Raw genomic sequence first — 12191 nt, 5'->3', positions numbered from 1 at the left:
TTATCAGTCACTGCAGGTATCCAGGTATTCAAAGTCCTCATTTGGCAGTTCTGTGAACCTTTTGGCTGCCAGTGTGTTACTTGTCATATGTCACCTGGGCTACACTGACATCTTACACATGGTATAACATGAAGTTTGTGTATTATCAAAGTTTTAAGGCTGGACAGGCCAGTTAACATTACAGAGTAAAGAAACTGTAATGACACTATTGTGGAAATATTTCAAGTACTTTTTTGTATCAGGCACATTTTTTTTCTTACAAATATACATGATAAGCCAGTATCAACAGACCAGTAACATCACCCTTAATTATAGTGGTCTACAGTAAGTCTGAGGAAGACTAGCTTGTCTAAGGTTTCAAATAAGTGTGTGTGAAGAATCACAAGAAAATTGTAACTCAATATTTAACATACTGTTTAATTAATAGTCATACATTAAATTTTCAGTTCAGATCTTTTTAGCCAACTTCTTCACATCTGGGAAACTGATGTAGAACCAAGCCTGAAAAAATAAAAACACAGCAAGACATTTTCATTTATTCTCTTTTTAATAACAAAGACTGTATTTGAGTTCCATAAAGAACAAAAAGAGAGACACCCCTCAGTGAGAGACACAAGTATAACATTGACATTTCTCTTTGAAAAAAACGGTGCTTGGAAAGTGTTGCATTTTCAGAGTCAGTTTAGAGAGGGGTCATGACTGAGGGAAGGGTTCTTCAAAATGCATTCAGAACAAGCTGGAGAGGCGCATAAAACGACAGGGTACATACATTCAAGATTCTAGAGGTTCTACAGGGTAAAATGCAGACTTGGTACCCATGCTTTATTTAAAACATACCATCTTCAGTTACAGTCCACAGACAAAAATGGTACAGAGCAAAGATTCAGGTGGGATTCTATCAGCTTTATTTGTCCCTCTTCACTCTGTGTGCAGTAAAAGGCTTTGTGTGGTTCAGAGTGCTCATGACAAGGACGAGGGAAACTGAAACCCCAGATATGTCTAGAAAAAAAGAACAGTACATCAGAGAAACAGGCCCAGAGACCGCTGGGTGCCTGTGAATGCATTTATACACATTTTTACACAGAAAAAGAATTTATTCACACCTGTACAGAGGAGTAGGCCTACGTATGTCTGCTTTCACAAGAAGAAGGCACCTCCTTTTCCATCATGAACTGTATACTACTGGCCTTAATGCACACCTGGCAAGTGCACGTGTGTATATACACTCATACATACATACAGTACATACACTGCACAGCAGATGACTTGAGGGGAGGCGGAGGGACTGAGTGGATGCTAGGCAGTGCAGAGTGTGACAAATCAAGTCTCAAATGTTTGGGAAATGAGCAGGAAATCTAAAACGCATTTGTCTTTTAAGACATCATACTCATTTCACAGATATTTTGTAAGACCCACTGAACAAATGCGTGTGTTTTGATCTCAACAATGAACAGTCCGGGTACAAAGAGTTCTCTGGAAAGTTTTGGAGCTGCCTTGAGTTTTGTTTTATTCTTTGGCACACCCCTGTTGTGCCAAAATAGGTTTTTCTTATAGCAAACCCTTGGCAGACATGAATAAAATGTATCAAATTCATCTATGTACATATAAAGATTTGTGCTCTTTGACTGACAAGCGGGCACTAGCCCAAAACTCAAACTGTGATCTCACACACATTCACTCCCCTCCCGAAAAAAGGGGGAAAGGAATCATCACATGCACCACATACAAATATATACAAGTTTGCAAACATCAAGTTTTGTTAAAAAAATTAGCTACAGATACTGACAAACATAAAAAGCTGTAGTATTTTAGTAAAAATCAAACTTATTATTAAGGTAACTTGTCAAGTAATATAACCATTCAGTTTCACTATTTACTCCATCAGGGTTTAAGTGGACTCCTGATTGGCTGCTCAGCACTGCAGCAGTGACAGGAAACAAGGCCCGACACTGCTGCAGCGGATCAGTTTCTTGAGTTCTGAGCCTACAGATCATGTGACAATGTGAGCAGAGTAAGACACCATCACCCAAAGTCACCTTAACCCTTTCCTCACTGTGAGCAGTATGGTCGACAAGTCACGGCGGGTGCATTACATTCCTATAAAGATGATTAACAAGAGGAACATAGACCATGTGACAAGTGTCTGTCAGATTTTCTACTAGTGACAACTCTGCAAGGCAAGTGCAGACGAATACTAAATTAGCTAATCAAAGCTTCCCAGCCCTACGTTTTGACAATATCTACCATCCTGTCCTGTCCCTTTAACTATATGATTTTTAAAATTGATGAACTAGAAAAAAAGAGGTTCTTTCAAACATATAAATTAATCTTTGACAGCCAAGACCTAAAAATTGACCATGTCTCTTGGCTGACATGACTGGTTCCTCTGCCTTATGGGAGATGTATGCACTTCTGTAGACTTGTCGATCACACACACGCACAGGGATTCAGAGTCAGAGAGCAGGTATGTTATGAAGATGGGAGCAGGAGTGATTAGAAAGCCTTCCCCTGCCTTCACATTTCTACCTTCAGAACTTGTACACACACACACACACACACACACGTCTCCTCCTCTCAATCCACAATAAAGTGCTTGAGCTAACAACACATAAAAAAAAACTACAATAAAGCAATTACAAATCTACATGTTCCTTTGCTCTCATGGCTGTCTGTTTCTCAGTTTGTGTAACAGGAGTTTGTGTTTGATTTCAATTTTGTTTCTGAGCATCTGAGTAGGATCTGTTACAGTGAGCGGCCGTAAGCCTTTTGTTAATTTCTTCCATTTCCTTCTACTCCAATACTTGAGGTTTTCAAGATAGGCAGGAGATTAAAAACATCCATGTTCTTCTGAACCAATAAATAAGAACAATAACAACTTAAACACAGAGTAAATAACCAATGATATCACATAGTATGCAGGATTTAAAAAGATGTACTGCTTCATGGGGAGCTGAAGTCTCTTGAAGCCCACAACACTTTCTCATAGTCCTGTCCATCCTCTTATTCTTCTGGTAAAAAAACAAATATCCTGAACAATGGACATATATATATATATGTGTGTGTGTGTGTGTATGTGTGTGTGTGTTGATCTGATGGTTTTCCACCATCACGGCATAAAAAAGCACTTAAAAGTGCACGTATTATGTTCATATCCGGTTTCAGTCTTTGTTTCTGGATCCGTTGTCATCTTTGGTTGTAAATTTGCGCATCAGTCGCTTTTCACAGTTCAGTCCGTGATGCAGCAAGTAAAACTAACTGATGATAAATACAGATGAAACCTATCAAATGAAAAAGTGCTTGAACTGCTACAGGAGGGAACAGCAGGATTGTGAGGATGGTAGTCAATAGTCTTAGGACGTGGTCCCTCTGTTTGTGTGTGTGTGTGTGTGTGTGGGCTGCTACTCATACAGCGTGACAGTGCAGTAGCAGAGGGCTGAGATCCTGCGGTCCACGCTGGCCTTGTCTGCAGAGAAAAAGCACAAAATGAAACAGTGTTAATAGAAGTTATTATAGCAAACTCTTAAATTAATAAAACAGCTGAGCACATTGTCTGCCTTACTCTGTGTTAAAAAAAAATCTGTCTTGTTTTCTGTCACAGTACAGGGCTGCTTTGTTAATTGTTGGCAGACACTGCAAAACTTATTATGCTTATGTCTACGTGGTATGAAATTGTTCTCGTTATCTTTGCGTAAGAATTTTGTGAATGAAACTTGAAACAGGTCGCTTTTTAAAGAAGTTTAAAGGCATTATTTACACTGATGATCAAATCTCACAAACACACACCTCCTCATGAACAGGTGGCATTCACAAATACAAAATTGTTCACTCACATTTGACCACGTTCTCAATGTCAGTGGGGTCCTGTAGGATCTTAGACAGGCCGTCCAGCAGCATGGCGGCCTTGCTGTAGCGGTAGGCTATATCCTCCGTCTGCTTGAACATCTCATCCAGAGCTGCTGACTGAACCTAACACACACACACGTCATCACATTAGGCTGGCCAGCATAAATTATATCTGCACTCACATGAATTTGATATGAGCTCATATCATTTGAGAAACCTACTGAAAGGAATCTTAGATAGGAATCACTCATGACTTCATTCCTTTGAAGCCCTGATGGTGTGTGGTGTCCTGTACTGCGTGTCTGACACTCACCATCTCCACGGCATGATTGTAGATGAGCTTTTCTGCGGTGACACTGTTGATCTCGTCCACGAAGCGCTGCTTATCAGAGAAGAAGTGGTTGAGTTTGTCGGTCAGCTGCCGGCAGAGGGAGATGCAGCTTTTGTAACGTTCGTTCAGACTCTTCACCACTGAGAACAGAAGAGGAGAGGGTTTAGTATTTAATTACACATATTGGTCTCCCTATTACATCACCATGTCTTTTTCCTGCTGATGAAGCGGGCGAGCAGAAGATTTGATCTACTCTCTCACCCGCAGGTTCCAGTTTAATGCATGGAGGATAGTTAATGTCAGGTGATGGGAGATGAAGACTGAAGTGTCCTTACCTTGTTTGACGGCAGTGGAAGGGTTGAGCTTGGCTGATTTAATCTGAGCCTTGGCCAGATGGAGGGAGGAAGCCAGGAGCTGAGCTGCCTTCATGTAGAGCACCAACTGCTCCACCTGCCTGTAGGGGGCAGCACAAGCATACTAAATTAAATGGATGGAAAAGCTATAGCACTGCAGTAGCACCGATGAACAAGGTGCCTCCTGACGCTACATCATATATTAATTGTATGAGACTGGAGTTAAACTTAGAGGAAGGAATTTTTTACATTGTTGTTTTGTGTTGAGGGATCTGGAGTTGGATACGCTCTTTGATGAAGTCACATAAAACAGGATTAAATAACAGTTTCACACCTACACTACTGTACAACTTCATTTGTTCTTTCCTTACCCCCACTCTTTGCTGAGCTGGCTTATCTGGTCAACAACCACACTGTCCTGAGGAGGGTAGAGGGAGGCTGCCGACACGCCAAGCTCCGTCCCCCCAGCTCTAACTGCCGCCATCTCCAGGACGCAGTCAGTGAAGGAGAGCATCATCCGCAGGTGCATCAGGGTGTCTGTGTGTTCACGCTGTAACAGGAAACATTAGATGTAAAACACAAAGGAAGATTAAAAGAATGTACCAGTGATTCATGAAGTTGTGCGACTGATCAATTACCAAACAACACAAAAACAACAAATGCCAAATAGACTTCACACCCCCCTCACTGTCTTACCTCCATGAGGGTCTCCTCAGGCAGCTCAGGGGCTTCGAAGGTGATAAATCCCTCCAAGCTGGGAGGGGAGGTTCCATAAGGGACGTAGCGTAGGCTGCTTGGTGCCCCCTCTGCCCCGGGGATGATCTGCCCACCACCAAAACCTCCTGGAGGGGAGGAGCCTATGGCCATGCCCGGGGGAGAGCCAACATAGACCCGACCACTGGTGGAACACAGGGAGCCGGCCGAGCTGTTGGAGCCCACTGAGGGAACAGACAGGCGGTGGGGGGGGGGATGTAGGTAAGTTGAAGGGAGAATCGTGAGATAAATACTACTGACAAATACCTTCACTGAGAACACCTCTCAGATTTCCTGCCTCTAACTTCAAACAACTCATTTGCTTTGCACACTAGCTCAGATGGGAGATTCTCACCTGAGGTGGTTCGTGGTCGGGTGCCCAGATGGCTGCAGGTTGGTGGAGTGCTGCTGTTGGGCGGTGATCCCACGGTAAAAAGGACGGTGCGGGGACTCGCTGACCCACCCTGAGCTAGCACAGTGGGACCTGCAGGGGCTTTTGAGAGAAAATCGAGTCTTTTATCTCTCTATCATCCACTGTACATGAACTGGACTGTCTATAACAAGTAAATACACTACACTCAAACAAGCTTCATAACTATAAGCTTGAAGTAAACTGTATAAAGAAACAGTATAATTTTGACTGAATAACTGAACTAAGGCAGCTACCTGTGTCCATAGGTCGCTCTGTGTTCAGGCTGTCAGTGCTGCCCTGATAGGCCTGTCCACCCAGAGTGATTCTGATTGGCTGCTCAGACAGACGACCCGTACTAACAGACCTGCAGGGACACCACAGATATGTCAGTGCAATGCCAAAGAGCAGACATGCTGATGTAACATGGTCATCCTCACTGTGTGAAGTGTCATGGGCCAAAAACTTATCAAAACCGGGGAATGACCCCTCTACCAGCTGACTTTGGTTAAGGATTAAACCAGTGAAGGGAGGGTGAAAGAGTGAAAAGAAACAGCATATGACACTGTAGCATACACTTTCTGTCTTATTGTAAATAGTTTATTAAAATGAATTAAAATAAGTGATAAGACAGTTGGAGAGTTAATAAAGGGAAGACAAGTCCTTGGAGCAGGAAAAGCACACATTGGACTTTATTATCATCAGTTTATTACCATTATGTCATCTTAAGTATTTGTTAAGCTTGTGTAAAATGTGTTTCATCTTGAGACTGGGTTGAGTTTCTTTGTCTGTTTACTACTTTCATCTGCTGTAAATCTCACTAACACACTAATCAATAAAACTATTTAAAACAAAACAAAAAAGAAAAACTGGGAAAAAGTTTTTTTCTCTTTTCTTTTTCAATTTATATTCATATTCATAATATTTCAAATGCCAAGAAAATAAAGCTTCTGAAACAGCAATTAGGGAGTGTCAGGGACTCTAAACACTGTATTTACAGTAAGCCTAACAAAATAAATAAAGACGACTTCTTTATTTACTTTGCTGAATAAATAACATAACAATTCAACAATTATATTCAGGTTATGGGTGTCTCACAAACACCAAGTGTAGTGTTGGTCCATCTACAATAAACTTGTAATCAACTGAACAGAATCATGTCCATTACATTAGACTGGACCAGACCTGATTTTTAACCAAATGGTGATACTGGACTCGATACTGGACTGGAGATGGAAGTTGGAATGGGTGTTAAAGAAAAATGATGGAGACTGCAGGTCTGGAAAAGATGAAAAAGTCAAACTAAGGACCTGTTTGTTAGAAGACAGTCCTACCTGCCAAAGGTCCTGCTGGCCTCGGGGGCAGCTGGGCGTGCACAGGGGTAAGGGCTGCAGTGGTGGGCACAGATATCCCGGGCATCTGCCAGCGTTTTGGTGGGCACGGGGCTGTCTGCCAGTGCCATCAAGTTACAGGATGCCTGTGTTTTGGGGATCTTGAATGGTGCCGAAATGGTCTGATTGAGAAAAAAAAAAAGTACATTTGGAAAATTTAACACCTGATATTTTGTAGATTTGGTATTAACCATCTGCACACTTACTGATGCCTGTACTCACCTTGGTAGGGGAGCCGATGATGGTGGGCAGCGGTGACTTCTGCAGCCAGTCTGACGTGCGGGGGGAGGAGCCCAGCAGTTTGGTGGGGGAGGAGCCAAGGTTGGCTGGTCGGCCGAGCTGAGGGGAGTGACTGCAGGACGAGGAGGAAGGCTGAACGGGGTCTGACAGCTGCTTGTGGAGCTTCTGCCTGGTCTGGTAGACCTCGGTCAGGGTGGGGGCACTCTGGAGACGAGCCCCCAGGAGCTGAGAGGACGGGACAGGGGAGCCTGGATGAGGGAGAGGAGAGACTGGATTACAATCGGTTCATGTTAACGGCCTCCCATGAAAATATTTAAAAACCTCATAAAGTATAGATTTTACAGTTTGCAATAAAAAGTGGAACTTTATTTAATAAAAACCTAAAGAGCTAAACAACAGATCGATCATGGAGTAAATCCTTGTGTGTTCTGAGGCTGGTAAGAGGAGACATAACAACATGTCTCTTTTGTCTCACAGCTAGAGGCAGTCTTTAGCTCACAGGAACAGGAGCAAAAAATAGCAGCATGGAGCAACACTACTGGTGACACTTTTATGAGCTTTGGTCCATCACAGGGTTTCTGCCCAATCAGCACAAGAAAAATAGCTCTAAAACTTTCCACAGAGACTCTGTGTTGCTCATAAAATCTGGTTGTTTGTATGATTTTCCAAAAACAGTACAAAGTGCTGTTGTCTGTCTGGCTAAGGAGTCATTTCAGACATCACACTGTAGCGTTGCCTTCTTCTAAAAAAGGTCATTATGACGGCAATCCTCTCAACACAAACAGTGAAGAAGTTATAAGACGTCTAAAGTGTTATAACAACTTTGAAAAAGGACCTTGACTCATGGTGACTCATGAACTTTGTCAATAACAAAGTGATGACACAGAGAAGGGAATCAAAACAACTCCCTCCTGCAGTTAACACTGGTACTGCCTAATTTAAATGCCAATACATATTATATTATACAATGTAGTATTTTCATACTGGCTTTTTGGTGAGGGGTTGTATATATTAAGTGTCCTGTCAGTGTTCAATTAAACTGATTACCATTTGCTGTCTCAGCAGCCCACATTCCCCAGAGGACCACTGAAGTTTAATCTACTCTAAGTGAACCAGCTGGCACGGTTAGATGTGGGTTAACCAAGCTATTTCGAGGGCAGCTGAAGTTTTTGCGTGTGAACTGACCTCCTGAGGAGCTGCGGCTGCGAGGCTCGTGGTTCTGCAAGTGACAGCAGCAGTGACCTAGCTGCTCAGGGATGGTGCCAACTGCAAACACAAACATTTTCATTTACATTTTTTATTCTGAGTTAAGTCCAATTCATGTCTGGAAGTTATTATTAAAAGGCTGATGTGCTTGAAACACGTCTGTACATGTCCTGACTCCTTACCAAGAGGTGAAGGGGAGTAGGGCCGGGAGCTGCCTGTAGAGAGGCGGCGACCAACTGTCTGAGGGACGTCTGCAGAGCTGGGGGACCCCGAGCCTACCTTGGGAAACCCCATAGGACTAGTGTTGGAGCGCCTCACTGTGCCAGACCTACAAAAAAACATGTAGATTATGCAAGTGTAAGTGAATGTCAGTCAGTTTGCTGAGACATGTTGGAAATAAAACATTAAACCTTCTATCACATTTGGTGCTGAATGACAAGGATTCATCATCAACCGACTTCATCAAGGATTCAGTTATTCAGCTGAACTCTCCCAAATGACTTCTTTTTTTCTCTTTGGATCATTTCAGGATGTTTTTCCTGCAAGTAAATACTTGTTTGGCTGCTAAGACAACCCAGTACTGCTGCAAGTACAAAACCTCAACACAGACTTCAGTCACATGAAATGGAAGCATGTGCGAGAGCATTTGCTGTGCAGATTTGACTATTTCAAAGCAGTAAGGAGTTCCCTTAAGGTCACTGTCTGCTGTATTCTAGCTCCCTCCTCTGGTAGGTCAAAGGGACAGAGTGTCAGAACTCTGATCCTCCCTAGACAGACTGACGAGACAGAGACGTTGGAGAGTAGGACAGCTGAACAAAGACGTGTAAAGCAAGGGTAGGGGGGACAGTACCTGTCCTCAATGGGTGCACAGAGAGGTCAACTGAGGAAGCAGCTTCTCCTTTAACATTTACCACATACTAATCCTCAGAGCTGTGATCACCACAGTAGGAATTTGATGGCAAATGGCAAAGCAAGAAACCACCAGATGAACACAAGCCCACACAGAAGCCAGCACAATAAAACTTTGGAATAATTAACACAGTAGCAATACAAAACAGCTGATAAAAGCCAACAGTACCTCTTGTGTTCTTCTCAGACAAAAGCCAGTAAGTGGGAACAACAGAACTAATCTTCCTGTAAAACAAGGTGCCACCCTTCCCTCTTCCTCTGCCCTCCCTTCTGCTTTGTCTTCACATAAAACCACCAACAAAAACCCTCCCAGCAACAGGTTGGAAGCCTGTAACCTCAAGCAGCCACTTATCTGATGTAATTTCAGTGAAACTTTTCGGCTGATGAAATAACAGACAGGGTTTTCATTATCTAACTTGAAAACTGACTTGCAAATGGTGAGTAAGACATTAGTCACAGGTTGATATCAACACACAGGTGCTCATTCCAGGTGTTTCATTACTAATCACTAAAAAGGTATAAATAATGCAAAGGTAAAGTCAGGACTTCCTTCACCCACAGACCCAGCAGAGGTGACTCTTACCTGGGGGAGCTGTAGAGCGTGGTGGTCGGGCTGCTGGAGAGATTCTGCTTGATGCGCTGGTAGTTGCGGACCTGGGTGGGAACAGGGATCGGAGTAGTCTCAGCCCGTGGGGACACCATGGGGGTCTGTCCTGTGGTGGGCTGTGGCTGCCTGGACGGAAAAAACGGGGAGAGGAGCGCAGTTAACCAGTCCGCTCGAGGCTGCTGTTGTTTCCATATCTGCAGGACATCTTCAGGGGTGTCAACACCCATAATAAGTTAAATCTCCAAAAGACTGGTGTTTTTGTAATTAGGATCAAATAAAACGGGACAAATCTACATGTAGGGACCTTTCGTTCTATAGCCGTGAGTTCTTTGTTTACTTCAGTGTGGAGGCAGGTTGAGGAACTTTAAGTTTAGCCAGGCTGATCATGAGGACAGAGTCAGTGAGAGCAGAAAAAAAGGAGGCGAGGTTTCCATGTAAACACAAAGGCACGACCAATGAGATTCAAGCTCATTCTGCTGGGGGCAGGGCTAGAGGCGGGGTCGGCCAATGGCACGTGCAAGGCAGGTCCTCTGTGTTCAGGCAGACACAGGAGGGGAAGTGCAAAGAGCCACAGCTCATTTGCATTCTTTTGTTATTCCAAAGGAGACAAAATGTTCTCGAACATAAAGTCATGGCTGAGTCAACCACAGAGGGCCTTTGCTTACATATAGAATCTAAAAAAAAAGAGAAGGAGTGGGGGAAATGGCTGTTAGCGCAGCACCAGTTGGAAACCGTATTATGTAATGATGTGAAGCCTGGGTGGGTCTATAAGGGAGAGAGGATGAGGACACGTGAGGCAAAGACTAGTCCGGACAAAGAACTAAAGAGCAGTTGCTTTGCTGAATATTTGAATGTCTGCTATGCTGAGACATAAACCCGACCACGTGCTGTCTTTCTCCACTCACTTACCATGGATGGAGAAGATATTTGATACAGTAACTCATGATGGAAGCTTTCTATTTTTCTCCAGGTTGCTAAAAGCTTTATTGATCCCAACCTCAGGCTTAATATGGACAGGAATGTTGTATGCTGTTGTCCTCTCGTTAAAGAGAGACAGAGGGTTTGTGGGTCAGTGAACAGCTGCTTTGTAAAATAGACAAGAGTGGAAAGAGGAGAGAGACTGGATCTGTAAGTCAGTTGCCTCTCCACTGACCTGGTTTCTACAAAGCAGCTCAAGAGAGGGGGATGGGATCAAACATTTCAGCCTCTTTCTTTTTTAAATAATTTGTCACGTCAGTTTTTGCTCATTCTGATCCCCCCATTTTGCTTGCTCCGTCTCTCAGTCTCTTGCTTTCTTTACAATCATCATCTCACTCCAGACATCTGACTCTTCCTGTCATCTCCACAAGCCCACACTCCGTGTCTCTCTTCTTCCTCAACTCCAGTCAATTTAGGACACGCAGGGTAGTGAGGATAAACAAGGCTGTGATTTAGGAGCTCTTTGAGAGTGTGTCTGGTGTTACTAAACTGCAAAGGACAACTCTGCAATGAAGAAAAAATGGATTCTTCCTGTGTCAATGGTTAACTAATTTATGCAAGCAGCAAAGAGTCATTGCTATGTAGAGAGAGAGAGAGGGAGCCGTTAACAGGACAGAAGAGGGAGGGAGTGGAGCTGGCAGCATGAACGCTTACAGGAGGATGAGAAAGGGCAACAAAGACAAAATAGAGGGAGTGCAACAAAAAAGGGAACAGAGAGGAGAGAGAACAGTTTTGCTTGAGGCTGTTTACACATGCAAACAGGAAAGCGGGGCGATAGGAGAAGTGTAAAGCAGTGTCTGGCTGCAGGTTATTAACAAAGAGAGGGGGAGAAAGAAGAAGAACAAAGAGGTGACAGACAGGAGCTGGTCCTCTGCAAGTTAGAACAAAATGTATTTAACACAATTTTAGCCTAAGATGAAAACATGGGAGAGCAAGAAAATAACTGGCAGACATGAGGTGTAGTTGGGTAGTAGGTAATATGACAAAAAAGGTTGGCAGTATTTAATATTTTTATTATTGTTGACAAATCAAATAAAAATGCCAAATATTAAAAACAAATTCATTCTACTAACAAGTATTGTGTGTGTATCCAAAGTTATATACACACATTCCATCCTTTTTCCCAGACATATGCACTAGAGCACCAAATGTGTATCAATCCACAGCTGAA

General features: G+C 43.2%; 1 protein-coding gene across 1 annotated transcript in view; it reads right to left on the bottom strand.

The window, feature by feature from the left end:
* Nucleotides 1-528: 528 nt before the first annotated feature.
* The window catches only part of ulk2 (unc-51 like autophagy activating kinase 2), a 41061-nt gene continuing 29398 nt past the window's right edge, over nucleotides 529-12191 (bottom strand). The window contains exons 15-27 of the mRNA XM_042413494.1: nucleotides 10019-10168; nucleotides 8709-8854; nucleotides 8506-8586; nucleotides 7303-7568; nucleotides 7024-7202; nucleotides 5947-6056; nucleotides 5636-5773; nucleotides 5224-5465; nucleotides 4899-5077; nucleotides 4510-4628; nucleotides 4157-4314; nucleotides 3831-3966; nucleotides 529-3463 (exon numbers count right to left, since the gene is read on the bottom strand). Of these exons, the coding sequence (XP_042269428.1) occupies nucleotides 3399-3463; nucleotides 3831-3966; nucleotides 4157-4314; nucleotides 4510-4628; nucleotides 4899-5077; nucleotides 5224-5465; nucleotides 5636-5773; nucleotides 5947-6056; nucleotides 7024-7202; nucleotides 7303-7568; nucleotides 8506-8586; nucleotides 8709-8854; nucleotides 10019-10168 (1969 nt within the window). The 3' untranslated portion in view covers nucleotides 529-3398. The remainder of the gene's footprint in view (nucleotides 3464-3830; nucleotides 3967-4156; nucleotides 4315-4509; nucleotides 4629-4898; nucleotides 5078-5223; nucleotides 5466-5635; nucleotides 5774-5946; nucleotides 6057-7023; nucleotides 7203-7302; nucleotides 7569-8505; nucleotides 8587-8708; nucleotides 8855-10018; nucleotides 10169-12191) is intronic.

The sequence above is a fragment of the Thunnus maccoyii genome, chromosome 6 (assembly GCF_910596095.1).
Source record: "Thunnus maccoyii chromosome 6, fThuMac1.1, whole genome shotgun sequence".
In the NCBI taxonomy this organism is placed as follows: Eukaryota; Metazoa; Chordata; class Actinopteri; order Scombriformes; family Scombridae; genus Thunnus; species Thunnus maccoyii.
This window is presented reverse-complemented; position numbering and strand designations above follow the sequence as displayed.